Source organism: Electrona antarctica, assembly GCF_951216825.1.
Source record: "Electrona antarctica genome assembly, chromosome: 24".
NCBI lineage: Eukaryota > Metazoa > Chordata > Actinopteri > Myctophiformes > Myctophidae > Electrona > Electrona antarctica.
Genome location: NC_136803.1, coordinates 5,236,221 through 5,261,636, shown reverse-complemented (window position 1 = coordinate 5,261,636; position 25,416 = coordinate 5,236,221). Strand labels below are relative to the sequence as shown.

Genomic DNA, 25,416 nt, shown 5'->3' with positions numbered 1-25,416 from the left:
CCCCTGGACTAACTGACTGACTGTCTTCAAATGAGTTTTCAAAGGAACTGTGAGTATACAGACCATACTTTCCTCTTTGTAAACCTCTAAGGAGTACACGCAAAGGACAGCACTTTGAAGTAACAAGGACACAAACAAGTCGGTCCCAGTGAGAGTTTTAATTAATTACATTTTAATTATTCAATAAGAGCTTAAAAACTTGGGAGACAGCAGTTTCTCTGCAGCTGTTCTCTTTCCCCCATTGCTATGTAGCAGTAAATAACACTGCCCCGCCCACACTGCTAGAGAAAATGGAAAATAAAAATCTATATAACTTACCCCAATAATCTCCCATTCAAATACACATGACCAAGACCAAACGTGGAACTGAACCACTACTGCTATCTCTACAAACCACATGAAGAATGCATTCAGGGGGAACACTGAATCCACTTTCCTTCAGATCTCTGCATTTTCCCATACCTTGATGCAGTCAACTAACCTGACTCCGCCAGATGGGGCAGCAGAGAGTGGGGGAACCCAGTGTACTCTCTGCTGCCCCATCTGGCGGAGTCAGGTTAGCAGTCAACACAAGCTCAGTAAATGATTGGAGCATAAAGACATTAAGTTTCTTTTCAAAACCAGACACTTATCATCCATTTTGCAGAAAAAAGGTTAACATTAATTCTTAAATAATATGCAATTACAGAATATTATATCCATACAGTATATCAATACTTTAAATATGTTGAAATGTTTAAATATTTACTCACAAGTGAAAAGAATTGGACCGAGTCCTGGAGAAAAACAAAATAAACCTAAATAGGGTTTATTAGTTGTTAGCATACGTTTCGTATGTGAGATTTTGGGATCTATAGACAATGTACAATACATGTAAGTGAAACTAGTTAAAGGACCACTTCACCACTTTTCAACTTCTCTTCCTATAATTGGTCCTCACTAATGATCATGATAAAATACCGCAGTTCTTTTTCTACCCAATCTGTGTCTCATAGGAGGGCTGTGGGCCTATAGAAACTACAGGCTTTCTTTTCCTGAAAAGTTGCAATGCAAAAATGGAAGCCATCGTTCTCACGATAATAAAAAAAACTAAATATATTTAAAAACAAATATACCACAGCTACCCACAGCCCTCCTATGAGACACAGACCGAGCAGAAAAAAATGGTGGGGTTTTATCATGAACATTAGTGAGGACCAATTATATGAAGAGATGTTGAAAAGTGGTGAAGTGGTCCTTTAAGGTAACACTCCTCCAGAGCCGTCTTTTGAATGTTCAACCAAACTGATTAGGTTGGCAGTATTTCTAAACATCAAAATTGAACCAAGAAGAGTACATTCATGAGACTGGGGTGTTATCAAATGATCATCACAGGAGCATGCTAAATGAAGATCCACAAAGACCATACATTGTGGATGAACGGGAAACGTTCTTTTCTCACCATTATATTCACTATTCTTGTGTTTTCTTTTATTTTCTTCCCTCCGTTAGGAAAGTAGAGTAGTTGCTGCCAGCGGCCAGTATGGAGTCTGATACTGGTCTGGTCTCTGGTGCCCTGCTGGAGTTGTTCAGCTCCAACCAGCCAAGAACATCATGTGTTTGGGGGTGAATATAGGATCAGGATTAATGATGCGATTGTAAACACCACAGTCCTTTGAAATGTATCTTGCAACCTGATCACCCAGGTCTGTTCACTGCTCTGCCCTTTTCAAAAGAGTAACCCGGTTAGATTGCAAAATGTGAATATCTCACCATCCGTGATTAATGTAATTCCAGGTTGATTCTTTTTGTTGCCTCTCGGCCTCGAGGGCCACTCTCCTGCTCCAGCTCAATGATGGGAGTTCCCCAGCCTCCCTCCTTTCGATTGGTCCATTCTGGTTGCCATCGAGTCATATTCAGTTTCCATTTGAGTAGTTCGGTTCACCCTGGCCTTGTATGTTGAAACTTTTTGGAAGTGAGTCGTTACATGCCCACTCTCACTATTATGCGCCATAATATGCAATTTGTGGTCTTCTAAAATTCTTTAACCCTCGTGAAATTAAGTAGTTCCACTTTCCTCACTTCAGTTCCATCTTTTTGGCTCCATTTAAAAAAAGCAGATGATCCAAATCATTTCTCTCTCTGAGAGGAAGGTCAGAATACTGTTAAATTTCCCCCCTGGCTTATAGACACAGTTTGAAGTCCATATTGTCCAATCAAAGTTCAGTTGTGCTACTTCTGCCTAGTTCCCACGCATGATTGGTTACTTCTGCCTAGTTCCCACGCATGATTGGTTACTTCTGCCTAGTTCCCACGCATGATTGGTTACTTCCACTCTGGCCTCATGTGGTTTGGAATACACGTGCAGACCTGGTGGCTGTAGTAGAAACCATTCTGACACTTCCTGAAGTTCCTCGGCTTCCTGCATGGCAACCTGTAACAGCTGGACACAGAGAGGACATGGTCAGTAACAGCTGGACACAGAGAGGACATGGTCAGTAACAGCTGGACACAGAGAGGACATGGTCAGTGGTGGACTAGGCTTCCTGCATGGCAACCTGTAACAGCTGGACACAGAGAGGACATGGTCAGTGGTGGACTAGGCTTCCTGCATGGCAACCTGTAACAGCTGGACACAGAGAGGACATGGTCAGTGGTGGACTAGGCTTCCTGCAGGGCAACCTGTAACAGCTGGACACAGAGAGGACATGGTCAGTAACAGCTGGACACAGAGGACATGGTCAGTGGTGGACTAGGCTTCCTGCATGGCAACCTGTAACAGCTGGACACAGAGAGGACATGGTCAGTGGTGGACTAGGCTTCCTGCATGGCAACCTGTAACAGCTGGACACAGAGAGGACATGGTCAGTGGTGGACCGGAACCAAGTACATTTACTTGAGTACTGTACTTAAGTATTTTTACCCAAGTATATATTCTTTTTTAAATATGTATACTTTTTTCTTTCTCTTTCTTTTTTTTTTGAGGGCTATGCCCAGCTTTGTGTGTTTGTGTCAATCATAGCGATGATTTGATTGGCTGATCACCCCATATAGCGATGATTTGATTGGCTGAGCCGGAATGACAGAAAAATGAGGACGCCAATTGTGATCGGCCGGAATGTGATGATGTATGATGATAAGAGAGAGTGCCTCACTTCATACGAGTGTGAATTTTCTTTTTAAGCAATTACGCCAGTACTTTTACTCATGTAAAATGAGCAAACTCTTGTTGTTGAGTGACATTTTACCAGGATTGTCTATACTTTGACTTGAGTAGACTGGAGTTTTGACTGGAGTTGAGTACTTTGTCTTATACGTTGTCCATCGCTGCATTGGATGGAACAGATGGAGAGATGGGGAGGGAGATGTGGTGGGGAGAGTAAGGCCTCACTCAGACCTTTGCAGCATTGCTGCATGCTTGTTGTATGAATGCTGTGAGTGTCATGGCCGCCCCAATGCATTTCCAATGGAAGTCACATGGTTTGAGGACTACATTTTGGACTACAAGCTGTTGTATGGCTTTCGGCTGTGTTTCGACTGCGCCCCTCCCCCTCATACAACACAAGTGTTGTGTCAAACCATGTGACTCCCATTGGAAATGCATTGGGGCAAGCTGTGTCACACCCTTTGTATACAGCAAGCATACAGCAATCTGTTGTAAAGGTCTGAGTGAGGCCTAAGAGTGTAATTATCTGGATGGATGGATGAATGATGGTTCAATAGATGAGCAGAAGGAGGGTGGTCAGTGTAGTGGATCTGGAGATGGAGATGTTGGAGGGGACAAAGAGGGTGGGCAATTTGAACAGTAAGAAATAAAATGGAAGTGCAGTGAGAGGGAGGACGTTGGAGAGAGTGGGCGGGAAAGGAAGAGCGATAGAGAGAGAGAGAGAGCAAGAATGAAAAGATGTTAGTGGGAAAGAGATTATATCACTTGGCATGAATGCACTTGATCTTCCAAGTCCTCACATCCCTTGTGGATAGACCGTGATCCAAGCTGCCTGCTGTGTACAGTAAGTGTGCGTGTGTACGTGCGTAGTGTGCGTGTGTGCGTGTGTAGTGTGCGTGTGTAGTGTGCGTGTGTGCGTGCGTGTATTTTTCCCTAGGGAATGAAAGGGAATTTGGTTGTTTTTTTGAGAACTCTCTTCTTCTTCAAAAAGAAAAGGGGATTAAAAAACAGCAGGTGTACTACGTCCCACATGCGTCTGTGTATGCATGCATGTGCTGTGCCTGTACAAATGGACACTTATGCTCTGTGGGTCAGTGAGTGCTGTGCATGCGTGTGTAGTGTACCACCTCCTGTGACCAGATGTCAAATCAAACTCCCAAAAGATGACAAACAATGAAAAGAATGTCAGAAGAGATAGGCTGAGATAGGCCTGTTTTGCTCATAAAAGTGTCCGTCAAAAATAACGGACTCTCAATCTCTGTTATTCTTGTCTTATGAGTACAAGTAAGACGCGTGAACGTGGGAAGCGAACGCAGCTGTTGTGGCAGTCTGACACACATACACACAGAGCTTTTTTTCCTCTTAATTATTTTTTCTTTTTTTTTTCTTTATTATTTTTCTTTATTCTTAAAAAAATAATAATAATAATAATTTAATTTTTTTGCGTGCTTGCGTGCGATGCACGTGCGTGCGTGCATGTGTGTGTGTTTTTGTGTGTGATACAGCTGTGCCCTCTGGTGGCGGGCGGGTGGTGTTACAGCGTGACACACAGACAGACATGATCTGCTGGGTCTCATAGTAAATGCTCATTGCGTTCGCAATAAGACAGCCTTAACGCCAGAGGAAGGAGTTTGTCTCTCTCACAGGTTCCCACAATGAATTAGCGTGTATAAAAATGGGTTAAAACTTCCCAGTGTCACAACTCTTTGTACAATGTTTTCATTAGCGTGGACCTCAGGATGAGAAATCATCCGGACAAACATGTTTAAAAAAAAAAAAACATTCTATGAATGTCATAATTCCATGCAGAGGCCATTTCATAGACATATAGTAGCCTCGGAAACCCAGACGTTTTTATTTAGACATAATAGTGACCATATATGGTTTCTATATGTTGCTGAATTTAAACAAGCCACTTCATATGATTGTAGCATGTATAGTGTATACGACACAAGACACACACATATGACCCTCCATCTCTCTCTTGGGTCAGAGAGCTCCATCTCTCTCTTGGGTCAGAGAGCTCCATCTCTTGCATGATAGTTCTGGGAACATATTAAACATATACTCTCAGGCACACATGAGTGCACGCACACACGCACACACACACACACACAGCTGAGAGCAGGCCAGTGCAGTTTGGACATTTGTCCATAAAAGGCCATGGAAATAAATATCTGCAAGGCCGCGAAAGGAAAGAGAGGAGAAAGAAAGAGTTCTTTCTTTCTGAGGGTGGAATGTATGAAATGTCCATTGAGATTATGCTCTCATTAGCATTCTCTCTCTCTCTCTCTCTCTCTCTCTCTCTCTCTATCTCTCTATCCCCCTGCAGATGCCTTTCGCTCAAAGCACCCACTTCTCTCTTTGTTAGTGACTTCAGTGGCTTGTTTCCGTTCTATCGTGTATCCATGTGTGTGTGTGTGTGTGTGTGTGTGTGTGTGTGTGTGTGTGTACAGAGCATGCATTGCATTAATACATCTGTCTGTCTCTTTGTAGTCTGGGAATCCGAACATCCCCGGTTTGACCCTTCCTTTGCCGTGTGTGTGTGTGTGTGTGTGTGTGTGTGTGTGTGTGTGTGTGTGTGTGTGTGTGTGTGTGTGTGTGTGTGTGTGTGTGTGTGTGTGTGTGTGTGTGTGTGTGTGTGTGTGTGTGTGTGTGTGTGTGTGTGTGTGTGTGTGTGTGTGTGTGTGTGTGTGTGTTAATTGATCCTGAGCTAGATACACTCCGCCCCCCGGAGCTCCTCCCCCAGACCAGTGCACTCATCAGAGCCATCTGAGAAGAAGCCATCTGCTGGGCGAAGCAGTAGCGGTAAATCTCCCTCTCTCCTGTGGGGACCAGAACATACTCCCCTTTTCCATGATGGGTAGTTTAATGTGAAAATTATGATTTCAAATGTTAACTAGAAAAAGTGCCCTTCTGGGCACAGGTCTCCACCAGGAGGATAGGAGTGTGTGTCATGTTTGGCAAAATGTTTAGGAGTAATATAAATATGTTTTTTTGTTTGTTTGTTTTTTGCAACAATTTTCTTCATTTTGTTGAGGAAATGCAGAGCCAGATCACTCATAGCATCTCTGAGGATATAATTCTGGATGAGCAGGACATGTGCAGCCTCTAGGGAGTGCGCATACAGAAGTTGTATACAAATCGATGCAGGAACAGGAATTGGCCATGAGGCTGATTTGGAAAAAAATTAGTGGCATGTCGTCCTCGGCTTAGTGGAAATGTGCGTGTATAATTTCACGGAAATTGCTCACTGTGTTTGTGATTTGTGGCATTTTGTTCAAAACGGACCAATCATGTGAGCTTTGGAAGGCAATCTTAGCCAATCAGGATGGAAGATGGGAAATGGGGCAGATCCGTGTTGATCACATGACTATGGAGATAGTGTATACCGAATTGTGTGATGTATGGATAAAATGTGTACGAGTAATCTACAGAAATGTGTTTTGCCTAAATCGGCCTCATGGTGGCGCTATAACAGGCCGTTGAAATATTTGGGGCAGAGGTTCGTCTTTGGCTAAGTCAGAGTGCCGCTGTGTGTGCTTGTTGGTTAGCTACAGTATATGCTAAAGGTCACATGCATGGTGGTGAATCAACCTGTCAGTGTAGCCTCATTTATAGCCATATATGTAGTCATGATTACCAGGTGTGTATCTGGATTCAGACCTGTGATGAATACACCTGCATCTCCTTCATTGTCTGTCTAGAGTCTAGAGTAGACCATTGATTCCCAAAGGTTTTAGCCTGTGTCCCAAAATAGAATTGATATGTTTGCCCGGGAGTGGGACCCAAACTAGTGAAAATAGCAGATCTACAAGCTCACAACGTGCCGCTTCGCGCCATGTTGTGAGCTTGTACTGTAGCTATTTTCACTTACATCTTTAACATTTGTTTTCTAATTTATGGAATTTCTGGGATTTGTCTTTTATTTCTTCATGAAATTAATGGGGGAAAAGAAATCATTGAATTCATTTTTAATTCATGAAATGTTTTGCTTTTCTTTTTTCCTTTTTTTTTAATGTAACTAAATGTAGGAAACAAAAAACAAAGGGACCCATAAAAATATGCCCATGACCCACAAATGGTTCCCGACCCAGTGTTTGGGAACCAGTGGTCTAGACCTCTGCGTTCACACAACGTAGATCACAGGATATCTGTCGCTTTGTATATCTGTTGTTCAAACGGTCGTCGACGTCATCAAGCATGCGTTCATAGTGACGTGTGTCAGTGCCGCCCGCTACAGTTGCAGCTTTGCATCTGGAATTTGAACCCAGCTCTGCTTCAATTTGTAGCTTTGTAGCTTTTGCTGCAGCTACAAACCGTCGGATGCATCTTTGCATCGTCATGTCGCTGGCCTCCATTGACAATGAATGGTAGACTGTATCTTTGCATCTGCCCGTGTGAGCGCAGCAATAAAGCTAATGGTAAACAGAGAAGGCTGTTCAGCACCATGGACAGCATCTGTTAGCTCAGTGTGGGTGGGACACCCACCCATGAGCACCATTAATGGCACATATAGACCAGGGGTTAGTCTCACATAGTCAGACAACTATTCCACAATCTCCGAATGCTATATAGAGTCTGGAACTACACCTCCCGAAATCCGAGTAAGGAAGCTGCCATTTCCGTTCACGAAAATATATTTTTGAGTGGTGTAAACCACTCCAACAACTGGCTTTGTACCCGTGTCTGTCCGTACCAAAAAAAATCACACCCGTGTGAACTGAGTGGTGTAAGGTTTTATATAGCCTGATCAGCTCTGATCTGACGTAATGAAATCACACCCGGATGTGATTTCACAACTGGCTTTTTTTGTGCAGAAAAAATGAGCATGGTTGCTACGGTCATCCAGTTCACCCGGGTGTGATTTAATTACGTCAGAAATTATTTTGAACATAGCAACCATGCTCATTTTTTTCTGCACACAAAAGCCAGTTGTAGGAGTGGTTTACACCACTCAAAAATGAGCACGGTTGCTATGATTTCATTACGTCAGACATTACGTCAGACCACTGCTGATCAGTCTATATAAGACCTTACACCACTCAGTTCACACGGGTGTGATTTAAAATATCTTTACACTATATTTTTGAGTGGTGTAAACCACTCCTACAACTGGCTTTGTTAGTTTACGTGTCTGTTCGTACCAAAAAATGATCATGGTTGCTATGGTCACCCAGTTCACACGGGTGTGATTTCATTACGTCAGACATTACGTCAGACCACAGTTGATCAGTCTATATAAGACCTTACACCACTCAGTTCACACGGGTGTGATTTTTGAGTGGTGCAAACCACTCCAACAACTGGCTTTGTGAGCATGGTTGTGAGCAACAATGAGCATGGTTACTATGGTCACTCAGTTCACACGGGTGTGATTTCAAAAAAATGAGCATGGTTACTATGGTCACTGACATTACGTCAGACCACAGCTGATCAGGCTATATAAGACCTTGCACCACTCAGTTCACACGTGTGTGATTTTTTTATTTCCTTTTCTGCTAAGCAACAAGCTATATATGCTTTAGGTGATTTCTATTTATATTAGGATACATTTGCGTTACTGTAAAGACGAAACGGAAGTGGGGAGGAGGCTCCACTTCCGCTTTATCGCTTACTCACGATAGAGCCTGCGGAACCATTAGAACAGCGTGAGGCAACAGTCTGGCCACGCGAGACTAACCAGGGGTGGCAACTTTGATGATGGAGAGGGCCACTATTTTATTTCCACACTCACACCAGAGGGCTGAAACCTCTTTATTTAACCCGTATTTAAAGGACCACTTCACCACTTTTCAACATCTCTTCATATAATTGGTCCTCACTAATGTTCATGATAAAACACCACCATTTTTTCCTACTCAGTCTGTGTCTCATAGGAGGGCTTTGGGCAGTTCAGACACCCGTCCACCAGTGACATCATCATTAGGCAGATTTTTTTTTTTAAAGATTTGTTTTAAAATATATTTAGATTTTTATTATTGTGAGAACGATGGCTTCAACTTTTGCATTGCAACTTTTCAGGAAAAGAAAGCCTGCCGTTTCTATTAGCTTGGATTCACCATCGATGATGTCACGGTCGCAGAGACAAGGAGATAAACAGCTACACAGCTGTTTAAACTTTGAATCTCTGCACACACACACACAGGTAGAGGAACACACTCTGTTCTTTTTGCACTTATTCTATTCTAACCACTTAAAAACTATCTCTCTCATTCTCACTCCTTTTCTTACCACTCTGCCTTTCTGTGTTTTTGTTATAGCTTGTTTCTGTTTGTCTGCATTGTTTTTTACCCTCTCTGCTAATATTCTGTCATCTTGTATTTTCTCTGTTTTGTCTTTCTATACTCTGTGGGTACTTTAAGTCCTTGTGGGAGTGACTCTTTTGATCTGAATTTTGAATCAGCCATCAGACAGAATCAAACAGACCACTCACTGAGTGATCTACTTGAGTCCCTCTGCTGGCCAGATCAAGGCTTTAATTAAAGGCCTCAGGCAGTATATATCTGCTCTCAAATCACTCACTCACGGTCGCAGAGACAAGGAGATAAACAGCTACACAGCTGTTTAAACTTTGAATCTCTGCACACACACACACAGGTAGAGGAACACACTCTGTTCCTTTTGCACTTATTCTATTCTAACCACTTAAAAACTATCTCTCTCATTCTCACTCCTTTTCTTACCACTCTGCCTTTCTGTGTTTTTGTTATAGCTTGTTTCTGATCTGAATTTTGAATCAGCCATCAGACAGAATCAAACAGACCACTCACTGAGTGATCTACTTGAGTCCCTCTGCTGGCCAGATCAAGGCTTTAATTAAAGGCCTCAGGCAGTATATATCTGCTCTCAAATCACTCAGTCACTCACTCACGGTCGCAGAGACAAGGAGATAAACAGCTACACAGCTGTTTAAACTTTGAATCTCTGCACACACACACACAGGTAGAGGAACACACTCCGTTCCTTTTTGCACTTATTCTATTCTAACCCCTATAAACTATCCATTAAAGCTACCCCTCTACTCTTCAACCATCTCTGCGGTTGGTTCTTTTACTTCCTCCCTTTCTTCCATACATACTGCCCTAGTACGCGCGTGAATGAACCTTGATCCGTAGCTCATTCCGGCTAACCAACGACCACTTTAGCCTGGTGCCCAAGCCAAAGACCCGGACATCCAGACACATCTAACGAAGGAGGCAGCCTCCCAGGGTTTTGTATCAATCTTCTTCTTCTTCTTCTTCTTACTATTATTATTATTATTTTTTACTATTATTACGCTCTTATTTCTTTTTTATTTAACTGTGTACTATGTGTTTTCCCACCATCCCTATCCTGCCCTTTTCATGTCGCCCTAGACACTACTTCCCCCGCCACAGAAATCCCTCAAATCTCATATACCCAGCTCGTTCACCCAGTCACCACATTGTGGTGGAGGGAGGCCTTTGGAACTGCCACGCAGCTACCAAAGAGGAAATGCCTGAATTTATCTCAGCCCACGCCACCCTCAAGTCTCTGCATTTCCTTGCTCTAACCGAAACCTGGATTACCCCTGATAACACAGCTACCCCCGCCGCCCTCTCTGTTTCACACAAATTCACACACACCCCTCGCTCAACAGGTAGGGGGGGTGGTACAGGGATACTCATGTCCCCGAAATGGAATTTCCGTGTCTTAAATCTCTCTCACCTTTCTCTCACCACATGTGAATTTCATGCTATCTCAATATCACAACCAGTCCCCCTCACCCTCATTGTGCTCTATCGCCCCCCAGGAACCCTTGGGAACTTCCTGGAAGAACTAGACTCTCTGATCAGCTCGTTTCCGGAGGATGGCACCCCCCTGATTCTACTGGGTGACTTTAACCTACCTACGGCAGAGAAGTATCTTCCCGTTACGTCCCTCCTATCCTCGTTTGACCTCTCCCTTTCTCCCTCCCCTCCCACTCACAAGGCTGGTAATGTTTTGGACCTCGTGTTCTGCAGAGCCTGCTCCCCCTCCACACTCTCTGTTACTCCCTTAATTAGGTCTGACCACCACTTCATAACCTTCTCCCTCTCTCTCTCTACTCTCCCACCTAAACCTACTCACCCTCCGACCGTCACCACCCGACGCAATCTCAAGTCCCTAAACCCCTCCTCCCTCTCATCCTCTATTCTCTCCTCTCTACCCTCCCTAGAGTCCTTCCTCTCTCTCTCACCCGACCCCGCAACCACATCCTTCCTCTCCTCTATCTCATCTGCATTTGACCAACACTGCCCTCTCTCGACCAGGCCAGCTCGCTCATCCCCACCGGCCCCCTGGTTATCTGAAACCCTCAGATCTGAACGAACACCTCTCAGGGCAGCTGAAAGGAAGTGGCACAAGACAAAGCTACCAGATGATCTCTCCCACTTTCATTCACTCCTCTCTGCCTTCTCCCTCTCACTAACCACCGCTAAAACCTCCTTCTACCACACCAAAATCCAATCCTGCACTTCTAACCCAAGGAAACTCTTCTCCACTTTCTCCTCCCTCCTTAAACCCCCTCCCCCCACTCAACCCTCATCCCTCACCGCGGAGGCCTTTGCCAACTACTTCGAAAAGAAGGTTGATGATATCAGTAGCTCCTTTACCCCCCTCCCCCATAAAGAAGCACTCGACTCAACCAATGCTAACCATAACATACCATGCATGTCCTCCTTCTCTCCTCTATCCCCAGATGAGGTCCTGAAACTAGTCACATCCACTAGACCTACCACCTGTCCTCTTGACCCCGCCCCGTCTCCAATCTTCCAGACCATCGCACCTGACTTGCTCCCCTTCATCACTTCCATTATCAACACCTCAGTAACCTCAGGCTGCGTCCCATCTGCCTTCAAGTCAGCCAGGGTATCACCACTCCTCAAAAAACCAACTCTTGACCCCTCAGATGTCAAGAACTACAGACCGGTATCACTCCTTTCCTTTCTTTCCAAAACCCTTGAACGTGTTGTCTCTAACCAGCTTTCTCTCCATCTCTCAGAGAACAACCTGCTGGATCCCAACCAGTCAGGATTCAAGAAGGCACACTCCACGGAAACTGCACTCCTCGCAGTCACAGAAGCACTACATGCTGCCCAGGCTGCTTCCCACTCTGCAGTCCTGATTCTCCTAGACCTATCGGCGGCATTTGACACAGTGAACCACCAGCTGCTCCTAGGCACCCTAGCTGATCTAGGCATAGGCGGGACGGCGCTGAAGTGGTTCTCCTCCTACCTCTCTGACCGGACTTACCAGGTTTCTTGGAAAGGTTTGCTATCACCCCCCCGCACCCTCCAAACTGGGGTCCCACAGGGATCTGTACTTGGTCCCCTCCTCTTCTCACTGTACACTAAATCCCTTGGCACCATCATCTCTGCTCACAATATATCCTATCACTGCTATGCCGATGACACACAACTGTTTCTATCCTTCCCCCCCTCTGCCACCCAGGTAGAAGAGCGCATCACTGCATGCCTGGCTGACATCTCACAGTGGATGTCTTCCAACCACCTCAAGCTGAACCCAGACAAGACTGAGCTTCTGTTCTTCCCAGCTAAGTCCTGCCCTATGCGGGAGCTAACTATCTCCGTAGACAACGCCCTGGTAAAGTCTGTCCCGACAGCCAGGAACCTTGGTGTTGTCCTGGACAGTCAGCTCTCGTTCAAAACACACATCACAGCTGTCACTAGATCCTGTAGGTTTACACTCTACAACATACGACGAATTAGACCGTTCCTCACCCAGGAGTCAGCCCAGCTCCTAATCCAGACAACAGTCTTGTCAAAACTTGACTATTGCAACTCCCTCCTTACTGGCCTACCGGCATGTGCACTTAAGCCCCTCCAACTGATCCAAAATGCCGCAGCACGCTTGGTCTTCAACCAGCCAAAATTCTCACACGTCTCCCCCCTTCTCCGCTCGCTCCATTGGCTCCCGGTCGCTGCCCGCACAGAATACAAAACTCTGATGCTGGCATTCAAAGCAACCAAAGGCATGGCCCCCCCATATCTCACAAGTATGATCGTACCCTACAAACCCTCCCGCTCACTCAGATCAGCCAACGCAGGGAAGCTGGAGGTACCTTCACTAAAAACGCCGGGACAACGCTCCACACGTCCCAAACTCTTCTCCCTTCTGGCTCCAAAACTATGGAATGCACTTCCCATTGCAGTCAGAACTGCAGCCTCACTCCCAATCTTCCGCCGTAGTCTGAAAACCCACCTCTTCAGACTCCACCATGGCCCGTAGCACTTGCCCTAGCCTAGCCCCTTAGATAGCACATTATGTAGACTTAGATAGTATTTTAAACAGACTTATAGCTTGTTATATAGACAGCTCTAGAATTGCACTTTATGTAGTCATAGCACTTTATAGTACACATGTATAATATATTATATAGTATAGTATGTATAGTTTACATAGATACTCCACTGTTACGTTCTTAGTTTACGCATGATTCATGATAACTACTTTTTATACATGTGATGTATGCCATGCTTTTTGTTTTTGCTTAATGTAAGTCGCTCTGGATTAAGAGCGTCTGCTAAATGCCTAAATTGTAAATTGTAAATTGTAAATTGTCACTGGTGGACGCGTTTCTGAACTGCCCACAGCCTTCCTATGAGACACAGACAGAGTAGGAAAAAATGGTGGTATTTTATCATGAACATTAGTTAGGACCAATTATAGGAAGAGAAGTTGAAAAGTGGTGAAGTGGTCCTTTAACTCTTTTTCATAATGCCCTACTACTTCTATTCTAGCAAAAAAATTTAGTTGTTTTTTGTTAACTCTGCATTCAAGTAGTAAGACTGCTTTGGGTGCCTGGGCCATGGCTCAGTGGTCCAGGCACCTTGGCTGGTAATCCAGTCTGGCAGTGTGCCGCGGGTTCGACTCCCGATCCCGACGGCCTTTACTGCATGTCTTCCCCCCCATCTCTCTTCCTGTCAGCCTACTGTCTGTCCCTCCATAAAATATATAAAATAAAGGCGAAAGCCACAAAAAAAAACATTTAAAAAAGACTGCTTTGGGTGGATATGTAATGGTGCGGACGGGAGAGCAGTTCCAGGTTTAAGTGGTTGGCAGGTTTTTCCAATTGTATAATAATTGTGCTCTCCTGTTTACTAGCTAGCAAGTAGCATGCTGGAGCGGCCTCGGGGATATACACACATACATAGCAGAGATAATCACATGGCTATAAATTGTATAGCCATAAACTAGGTAGGATTAAATAACTGTTATCTGAATGCATGCCAAGCAACAGACCGAGCGATGCTGGGATATATAGAATTCCCACACTAATATAATCCTGTGTTGCTCATGTAGGCTATATATGGGCCCTATCTTGTAAGGCCCTACCTTACTAGCCTGGCTAATAAGCCAGACTCAAATCACACTGTCGTGTGGTATTTGAGTCTGGAGATGCTGTGTATGGATCTTGTTTCCCGGGGGGCGGGTTCAAACATTTTCTCTTTGACGCAATTGGTCAGAGCTACTGTCAGTCAAAGGTCTCAAGCATTGATTGTCACTGTACCAAAGCCCACCCATATTGCATACCGTGTCCCGATTGGCCACACCAGTTCTCTGGTGTAGGAAATGGGCGTACAATTGAGCCTCTCCAGACCGTAATCCGCCAGCAGTGTGCCAAGCACGGCTACATATCCCATAGTGTGCCAAACAATGATAAACAACACAATACTGCCTCATCAAAGCACGGCTACATATCCCATAGTGTGCCAAGCACGGCTACATATCCCATAGTGTGCACGGCTACATATCCCATAGTGTGCCAAGCACGGCTACATATCCCATAGTGTGCCAAGCACGGCTACATATCCCATAGTGTGCCAAACAATGATAAACAACACAATACTGCCTCATCAAAGCACGGCTACATATCCCATAGTGTGCACGGCTACATATGTAGCCGTGCACACTATGGGATATGTAGCCGTGCACACTATGGGATATGTAGCCGTGCTTGGCACACTATGGGATATGTAGCCGTGCTTGGCACACTATGGGATATGTAGCCGTGCACACTATGGGATATGTAGCCGTGCTTGGCACACTATGGGATATGTAGCCGTGCTTGGCACACTATGGGATATGTAGCCGTGCACACTATGGGATATGTAGCCGTGCTTGGCACACTATGGGATATGTAGCCGTGCACACTATGGGATATGTAGCCGTGCTTTGATGAGGCAGTATTGTGTTGTTTATCATTGTTTGGCACACTATGGGATATGTAGCCGTGCTTGGCACACTATGGGATATGTAGCCGTGCTTGGCACACTATGGGATATGTAGCCGTGCACACTATGGGATATGTAGCCGTGCTTGGCACACTATGGGATATGTAGCCGTGCACACTATGGGATATGTAGCCGTGCTTGGCACACTATGGGATATGTAGCCGTGCACACTATGGGATATGTAGCCGTGCACACTATGGGATATGTAGCCGTGCACACTATGGGATATGTAGCCGTGCTTGGCACACTATGGGATATGTAGCCGTGCACACTATGGGATATGTAGCCGTGCACACTATGGGATATGTAGCCGTGCTTGGCACACTATGGGATATGTAGCCGTGCACACTATGGGATATGTAGCCGTGCACACTATGGGATATGTAGCCGTGCACACTATGGGATATGTAGCCGTGCACACTATGGGATATGTAGCCGTGCTTGGCACACTATGGGATATGTAGCCGTGCACACTATGGGATATGTAGCCGTGCTTGGCACACTATGGGATATGTAGCCGTGCACACTATGGGATATGTAGCCGTGCACACTATGGGATATGTAGCCGTGCTTGGCACACTATGGGATATGTAGCCGTGCACACTATGGGATATGTAGCCGTGCACACTATGGGATATGTAGCCGTGCACACTATGGGATATGTAGCCGTGCACACTATGGGATATGTAGCCGTGCTTTGATGAGGCAGTATTGTGTTGTTTATCATGTTTTGGCACACTATGGGATATGTAGCCGTGCTTTGATGAGGCAGTATTGTGTTGTTTATCATGTTTTGGCACACTATGGGATATGTAGCCGTGCTTGCGGTCCCAAGTCTGCACATAGTTTGGGTCACATCACCGTGTGGACTTGTGAAGATTGTACTCTCAACCACCCAATTCAGACATTTAACCCATTTAGGCCTGACCTCAACATTTAAAAAATCTTCTAAATCCGATTTTTCAATAGCTAAATTATAACATAATGTTTAAAACACCAAAAGGGGTTCCCGCCCAAAATGGTTTAATAGTATACTATCATCAAATCAAAATGTTTTGTATAAACGGAGACATCTGTGGAAATGTATTTGGTTGTTTTTCCTCAACATTGTTCCCCACATCATTTCTCTTACATCTTTTCTGGTCACTGTGTTTTAAATTTAAAGATGTGCCGTGACCATGATCACCAGGTACTATGATTATACTAGGAGGAAGATGTTTTTCAAAAAAGTGTACAGAAAGTGTTAAAATTGTGTTTTTATGTGGCCACACCCACCAAGTATACCTGGTTTTCACCATAGCACCACCCACCTGAACTTAAGCCTCGCCCACAGCTGTGTGTTGTATGATAATAGGGGAGGGGTTAGGGTTATGATGTCACAAAAATGGTGTATTTTCGATAGGGCCTTTTGACTCGAAGGCTTTAATCCAAATTAAATAGATTGGATACTGTGCGTGCGTGCGTGCGTGCGTGCGTGCGTGCGTGCGTGCGTGCGTGCGTGCGTGCGTGCGTGCGTGCGTGCAAATCTTTTTTCCTCTTTGATTGTGTTGTTGCTCGTCTTTACCTGCAGGTATTGGGGTTGAATCTCTTCCCCTGACGCAGGCAGGACTGCGGGCTCTCCCGGCACTGACACTGGCAGGTGTCTGGGTTCAGAGGCTGGCTGCCGGGGCACTCCGCCTCACACACACACCCACAGAGCTCCATGTCCCAGCGCTGCCCGGGAGGGCACCACCTGCCATCCCCCTGCACCTCGCACTGACACTCACCTGGGTGGGGGGGAAGGGAGGGAGGGGTTGGACGGGCGGAAGAGAATACTGCATATTTCAGATGAGGTGAGAGTTGTTCCATTGGATTTCACTGTATACTGCACTTTTGCATTTTTGTAAAAAAAAGGTATATATATATATATATGCAGCTTGGAGTTGGACAAACATTTACTGTCCATTAACCAAAACAAAAAACAATCGATCGACAAATTAATTGATCACTAACAAAGGCCATAATAAGTATCAAGTCATTTACCAATGCCAAATTTGTGTATTTCGATATTATAAATATTTCCATTTTCAGTATAATAAATGGTAAAATGGGAATATTACAATTGTAACGATAATAATACAACAATCCTTTCATGTAATCCTAAAATTGTGTTCATAATAACTTTTAAGCCTCCTCCTCACATGTGTCGTGGTCCAGCCTCCAGCCGGGGTCGCAGCTGGCCTCGGTCAGCCCGTTGCGACAGATGCACTCGCAGCTGGACTGATCCAGAGCCCTGTTGGAGCCACACAGAGCCAGCAGGCCCGAGTCCAAGGCCTCTGGAAGCACAGACAGCACAACACACACACAACAAGGTAAAACAATGGAGTCCAAGGCCTCTGGAAGCACAGACAGCACAACACACACACAACAAGGTAAAACAATGGAGTCCAAGGCCTCTGGAAGCACAGACAGCACAACACAACACACACACAACAAGGTAAAACAATGGAGTCCAAGGCCTCTGGAAGCACAGACAGCACAACACACACACAACAAGGTAAAACAATGGAGTCCAAGGCCTCTGGAAGCACAGACAGCACAACACACACACACAACAAGGTAAAACAATGGAGTCCAAGGCCTCTGGAAGCACAGACAGCACAACACACACACAACAAGGTAAAACAATGGAGTCCAAGGCCTCTAGAAGCACAGACGGCACAACACACACACAACAAGGTAAAACAATTAAGTCCAAGGCCTCTGGAAGCACAGACAGCACAACACACACACACAACAAGGTAAAACAATGGAGTCCAAGGCCTCTAGAAGCACAGACGGCACAACACACACACAACAAGGTAAAACAATGGAGTCCAAGGCCTCTGGAAGCACAGACAGCACAACACACACACAACAAGGTAAAACAATGGAGTCCTCTGGAACCACGAACGCCTACTGGTGAAACGCCAGTAGGCGTCCGACGTGGCGTTGGTTGCATTGACCCAACTATTACTAACCCTAAATCTAACCCTAACCTCAGTTTTAACCGGCCACGTAAGTCCCCTAACCTCATATCAGTCTTAACCGGCCACGTAAGTCCCCTAACCTCATATCAGTCTTAACCGGCCACGTAAGTCCCCTAACCTCATATCAGTCTTAACCGGCCACGTAAGTCCCCTAACTTCATATCAGTCTAAATTTAAAAAAAATCTTCTAAATAAATATTTTCACGATTTTTCAAAAATAGCAGACCTACAAGCTCGGAGCTTGTAGATCTGCTATTTTTAAATAGCTAAAGTATAACATAATGCTTAAAACACCAAAAAGGGTTCCCGCCCAAAATGGGGTTATCTATAAACAATGACCACCTAGCCATACATTATCCCGCTTATTACACGGCTACTTGATGCATAAATTAATACATTTACCCAAAAGTGACAACAAAGCGAAGCATTTTCTTGCTTACGGTAATGAAAGTATTCCAAGTTGGCCCCGCAGGGCGCAACGAGTCGCCTCGGAAACAAGGAAGTGAGTGTTGATCAAATGGAGTCAATTGTCGGGTAACTGCATCGTCTATTTCTCGCTTCAAATGTTTTCAAAAACAATTTTTGAAAGCAATGTTTAGTTAAATGACATTGTGTGTTTGTTTACATGGCTGTCATGTTGGATACAGTATAAGATCCAAGCAGCGCAGCCAGGTGCTCTGAGGCTTTGATTAGACAGCGGTCTGTTATAGAGCGGAGCGGTCTGTTATAGAGCGGAGCGGTCTGTTATCGAAATAACCCCACGGCTGAATTCAACGATTGACCGATCAGAATCAAGCATTCAACCAAGCCGTGTAATAAGGGTTGATAACAATTGGAAGCAGGTGTAGAAGAAGCCCTGTGCAGTGTGCACACATACCCGACTCTCTCTCAGAGTAGTTGGTGATGTCCATCGGCACACACAGACAATAGACTGCATCCCATACTAGTCCAGGAGAACAGGGGCTTTGAGGGCGTGGGCACCTGCACACGCACACACGCATGCACATGCGCACACACACACACACACACACACACACATGCACATACACACATGCACATACAGTACACACACACACACACACACACACACACACACACACACACACACACACACACACACACAACACAAAAACATAAATAAATTAATACATAGTTCTATAAATGTGCACACATAAAAACACACGCACGCATGCACAGTTTTGCACACACACACACAAGCACACGTGGAGACCCAGCTCGCATGCACCATGTACACTCACAGGTGTTCGTTTGCAGCTCGACGTATGATGGAGTGCAGCGGTCGTTTGTGCAGGCACTCACAGGAGGTGTGATTGACGAACGCCACCATGACGATGGAGCGGTCCATCCTTGGCGGGGACATTTCCACCAACTGAGTGAGGGACACAGGAAGAGAGAGAGGTCAGAGTGTGTGTACACATACATTAACCACTTCAACCCTATACATTTCGGCTATTTTCAATAGATTTTGTACACATTTTGGACTTGTGAAATGGCACATTCTGCACAATGAGTACTTTTACTTTTAGTACTTTAAGTACATTTTGATGCTGATACTTTTGTACTTTTACTCAAGTACATTTTCAATTCCGAGGTAGTTCTAAATTGCAGTATTGGTAGGCCTACTTTTACTTAAGTAAAACAATTGAGTACTTTTTCCACCAGTGAGTGAGTGAGTGAGTGAGTGAGTGAGTGAGTGAGTGAGTGAGTGAGTGAGTGAGTGAGTGAGTGAGTGAGTGAGTGTGTGTGTGTGTGTGTGTGTGTGTGTGTGTGTGTGTGTGTGTGTGTGTGTGTGTGTGTGTGTGTGTGTGTGTGTGTGTGTGTGTGTGTGTGTGTGTGTGTGTGTGTGTGTGTGTGTGTGTGTGTGTGTGTGTGTGTGTGTGTGTGTGTGTGTGTGTGTGTAAAATACCCCATGAACACTGCATTGTATCGTGCCTAATACCCCTCGCACTAAAATCAATGTAAACTAGCTCTTGGGGGCGGGGCACCCGCTTCCAATGTTATCAACCGATAATCACCAATATGTTCCTTATCAGACCATGCAATGAAGCCAGTATGGACATTTCCCACATACTGCCTACCGCAAGTAGGCGACTAGGAAACACAGAATTGACATTACTGCCGCTGAAGCGAAAACATTGTGAAACTGCTCTATACAACAAACTTTTCTTTATGTTTACTTACGTGGCGGGTTAGAACTGAAGTTACAGTTAGAGTTAGGGTTATAATCTAATAGATTTAGGGTTAGGGTTAGATTTAGCGTTAGTAGTGGGACAACGCCACCGTCTTGATGACGGCTGATGACAGAGATTACATCTTCTGATAAAAACCGAAACCGCTACTTGGGGCGCATTGCTTAAATTAACGATGAGTATTCTCCTTTGTATCCTGCTTCCCTCTGTTTAACCCACACACTGGAAAGACACGTCAGGCATACTAATTTAAGTTATTTTTGTTTTAGGCTATTGATGTGTATGTAGACTTGTTTATTTGACTTTATTCATGGTTTATTCGGTTTTAAACTTTAAACTTTGAGTATTAATAAGCAAACAAACCGTGACCTTAAACGGCATGCTCAAATGGACCTGGTTTCCGGTTTAGCTCAAAGACACATCTCAGCACAGCCACATGAGATGGAGGTCATGTCGTTGCATATTGTTATCACATGGTTTCTATGCTATTTGTTGATTAAAACAAGGCTTGCTGATAAAAAGGGGGGTTTAAGGCAATTTACAAATCTGTGCAAGGGACACTTCTGAGATAGACTGGGAAGGAGTTCCAGACTGAGGCATGTCTGTCTCCCATCGTCTGGAGACGTAGGGGGGGGGGGGGGGGGGGGAGGTATGCTGCAGAGGGGATTGGCTAGAGCGTTTGTGAGGGTTTCTGTTCTGGGCGGTTATGAGGTCACTGATGTAACGGGAACTTTGGCCATTAATGCTTCACTCTGTATAGTGGACTGGGAGCCAGTGGAGTTGGCCAATACGGGGGTTATATGTATGTGGGCTGACGTTTTGGACCGGTGAGGACTGGTGGGGTATTCGAGCCAAGACCCAACTACATGTGATGCATACTCAATAGGTATAAGCACTACTAAACACTACAAAAGTAGCACACGTCAAACACATGAAAAGCCATTACATTATGGTCCATGTTAGTATGTCTAGTAGTAACTGTACTGCAGCATACTTTTTGTTAATTCATTTCACTAGACCGGTGCCCGACTGTAGAGCACTGAGTCAGTAACGATAGAAGTTGGAGATCCATGCCCGGCTATGAAATACCTGTTGTACCCGTGTCAGAGTACCCGTTCCACCCATCTGTCTGTGTCCCTTTTATGCCCATAATATGTCCCTTTATTACTATATATGGATATATGGACGCTGGGCAGGGGCCCTGTTTAGAGCCCAGGCAGGGGGCTTTTGTGGTGGTTCTGGACAACTGTGGGTTCGACGGACTCGGCGCCGGGCACTGCACTCCCTGTGGGGGTGTGAAACGCGTGTGTCGAATTTGAAGTTGGTGGGAGGAACGGTTCTCGAGTTACGTGGATTAGCCATACACACGTACAGACAGACCTACGTATGGTGCATTTTTAGGCCCTCATTTATCAACCGTGCGTACGCCAAAATATGGGTGTACGCCGAAATTACCGCAATTTTCGGCATTTACGATTTGCGCCAAAGATTGAAAATGATCTTGTGCCAAGACAAAACTCACGTCTGGTCGGGAGCTGTCGTACGCTTTGTCCTCACCTGTTTTTCTGTCGTAGAACAGCGGAGCAGCATTGTTTGACCAGCTGAGAGGCTGTCACAGGCATCGAAACATATGTATTCACTCCTAAAATGTTTATATAAAACTGTATAGGTATATATGGGCTAAATACATATAAGATGTGTCTTTGTGTCATATGAAATTAGTAGGAGATTTCCAACTTTACAAGTAATTATCGCGCAATTAAAAACAATGTTGCAAGTTAGATGCTTAAGCCATTTAAACAGTGTTTTGCATGAGCGCATACATGCGAGGATTTGGGCTGTCTGTGCTGAAATATTTCCATGACGGGACGTTGGAGAGTAGGCTACTATAGGCTAGTGCAGTGCTGCAGCTGCGGAGAGTCCCAACGTGGTAGCCTACTGTAGCCTAATCTACAGCAGGCCGATGTCTTTCTGGAGTTACGGTATGTGCAATCTCCTCCTCGTTTAATAAACCCGACGCGTCGCTCGAATGCCAAATGTACCGTGGGAACCGCATCGGAGATATAGGTAGGCTACCCAGCCAGCCCACCACCACCAGTGCCCAGCCACTGCAGCGACTGCGAGGCAATCTAAATAGTCTGTCGAACGTGCGGTGCATGGTCAGTTGGTCACGGTCACGGACGGACCACAGTGATAGAGAGAGACAGACAGACAGGACAGGAGGAGCACCTATGCAAAACAGCAGCCTGTGTGTGCCTATTTGTTATTTAATTCATGGTTCACAGGTTCAGGTTTTCGTTCACCAATATATCTTGTTGTATATTAAATTAAAAAGACTTTAATAATTTAATATACAACTAACAACACACAGTGACAGTTGCTTGCAAATTGCTATATGTGCGTGCGTGCGTGCGGGGGGGGTGATGCGGGCAGCAAGGGAAGCGAAGCGAGAGGAGAAACAGACAGCGTAGTCCTACAGCTTTATTTAATTCATGCAGGTTTATTTATTTAAGATACAACAAGTTGCTTGTGCGTGCGTCTGTGTGTGTGTGTGTGTGTGTGTATGGGAGGGGGCAAGCGAGTGAAACTTTTATTTTCCTGTAACCATGGTTTCCAGGTCGTATTGCAGTTGTTCATGTCGCAAAAACGAGGGCGAGGCTTGATTTTATAGGGCGTGCCAGATTGATTTCAGCCGTCACATTTATCACTGCTAGGAATTAAATTAGGAAGGAACAGCTGTCTACGATCACTTTGTAAATGCCGACCCGACGTGGGTGTACTACGAATCCTACACTCGAATTTGGGGCAGAATTTGCACTCAATTGATAAATGAGGGCCATAGACCGATTCAGAAACGGGTCTCATGGTCGCAGGCAACGTATTTCCTGTAGGCGGAGACGACATATCTGCGGTAGAATCGGTCTATAGATAGATAGATAGATAGATAGAGAGATAGATAGAGAGATAGGCCCTCATTTATCAATCGAGTGTAAAATCGCCCCCAAATTCGAGTGTAGGATTCGTAGTACACCCACGTCGGGTCGGCATTTACAAAGTGATCGCAGACAGCTGTTTCTTCCTAATTTCATTCCTAGCAGTGATAAATGTGACGGCTGAAATCAATCTGGCACGCCCTATAAAATCAAGCCTCGCCCTCGTTTTTGCGACATGAACAACTGCAATACGACCTGGAAACCATGGTTACAGGAAAATAAAAGTTTCACTCGCTTGCCCCCTCCCATACACACACACACACACACACACAGACGCACGCACAAGCAACTTGTTGTATCTTAAATAAATAAACCTGCATGAATTAAATAAAGCTGTAGGACTACCCTGTCTGTTTCTCCTCTCGCTTCGCTTCCCTTGCTGCCCGCATCACCCCCCCCCGCACGCACGCACGCACATATAGCAATTTGCAAGCAACTGTCACTGTGTGTTGTTAGTTGTATATTAAATTATTAAAGTCTTTTTAATTTAATATACAACAAGATATATTGGTGAACGAAAACCTGAACCTGTGAACCATGAATTAAATAACAAATAGGCACACACAGGCTGCTGTTTTGCATAGGTGCTCCTCCTGTCCTGTCTGTCTGTCTCTCTCTATCACTGTGGTCCGTCCGTGACCGTGACCAACTGACCATGCACCGCACGTTCGACAGACTATTTAGATTGCCTCGCAGTCGCTGCAGTGGCTGGGCACTGGTGGTGGTGGGCTGGCTGGGTAGCCTACCTATATCTCCGATGCGGTTCCCACGTGCGCTGGCACGGTACATTTGGCATTCGAGCGACGCGTCGGGTTTATTAAACGAGGAGGAGATTGCACATACCGTAACTCCAGAAAGACATCGGCCTGCTGTAGATTAGGCTACAGTAGGCTACCACGTTGGGACTCTCCGCAGCTGCAGCACTGCACTAGCCTATAGTACTCTCCAACGTCCCGTCATGGAAATATTTCAGCACAGACAGCCCAAATCCTCGCATGTATGCGCTCATGCAAAACACTGTTTAAATGGCTTAAGCATCTAACTTGCAACATTGTTTTTAATTGCGCGATAATTACTTGTAAAGTTGGAAATCTCCTACTAATTTCATATGACACAAAGACACATCTTATATGTATTTAGCCCATATATACCTATACAGTTTTATATAAACATTTTAGGAGTGAATACATATGTTTCGATGCCTGTGACAGCCTCTCAGCTGGTCAAACAATGCTGCTCCGCTGTTCTACGACAGAAAAACAGGTGAGGACAAAGCGTACGACAGCTCCCGACCAGACGTGAGTTTTGTCTTGGCACAAGATCATTTTCAATCTTTGGCGCAAATCGTAAATGCCGAAAATTGCGGTAATTTCGGCATACACCCATATTTTGGCGTACGCACGGTTGATAAATGAGGGCCATAGATAGATAGATAGATAGATAGAGAGATAGATAGATAGATAGAGAGAGAGAGAGAGAGAGATATATAGATATAGATATAGATAGATAGATAGATAGATAGATAGATGTCCTCATGCTACACACAATAAGTGCTGGTATAGGCGCTTACCGTCTTATTAACCAGTGCGTGGCTGGTGTTGGTGCAATACCAGGCTTCGTTGTTGCAGCATCCGCCGCAGCGGTGCAGCGCCACGCAGCGGGGGAGGTAGAACTGGCTGGTGGATTCTGGGTATTCTTTGGAGACCTCCACGCACACTTCTCTGGGCTGACACTGCGTTTTATGTATCTCCTCGATTATGACTGAGAACATAGACAAATATGCACTTACACTAGGGGTTATGT

At 45.1% G+C, this 25,416-nt stretch overlaps 1 protein-coding gene across 2 annotated transcripts in view; it reads right to left on the bottom strand.

The window, feature by feature from the left end:
- Positions 1–566: 566 nt before the first annotated feature.
- Positions 567–25,416, bottom strand: part of LOC306917299 (vascular endothelial growth factor C-like) — a 47,781-nt gene continuing 22,931 nt past the window's right edge. Inside the window, exons 3-9 of one of the 2 annotated variants that reach the window (XM_079495447.1) lie at positions 25,184–25,374; positions 19,670–19,800; positions 19,288–19,391; positions 17,583–17,717; positions 16,967–17,168; positions 2,284–2,422; positions 567–2,221 (exon numbers count right to left, since the gene is read on the bottom strand). In XM_079495447.1, the coding sequence (XP_079351573.1) occupies positions 2,305–2,422; positions 16,967–17,168; positions 17,583–17,717; positions 19,288–19,391; positions 19,670–19,800; positions 25,184–25,374 (881 nt within the window). In that variant the 3' untranslated portion in view covers positions 567–2,221; positions 2,284–2,304. Of the gene's footprint in view, positions 2,423–16,966; positions 17,169–17,582; positions 17,718–19,287; positions 19,392–19,669; positions 19,801–25,183; positions 25,375–25,416 lie in introns of both variants that reach the window. The other variant, XM_079495446.1, reaches the window with a different exon arrangement.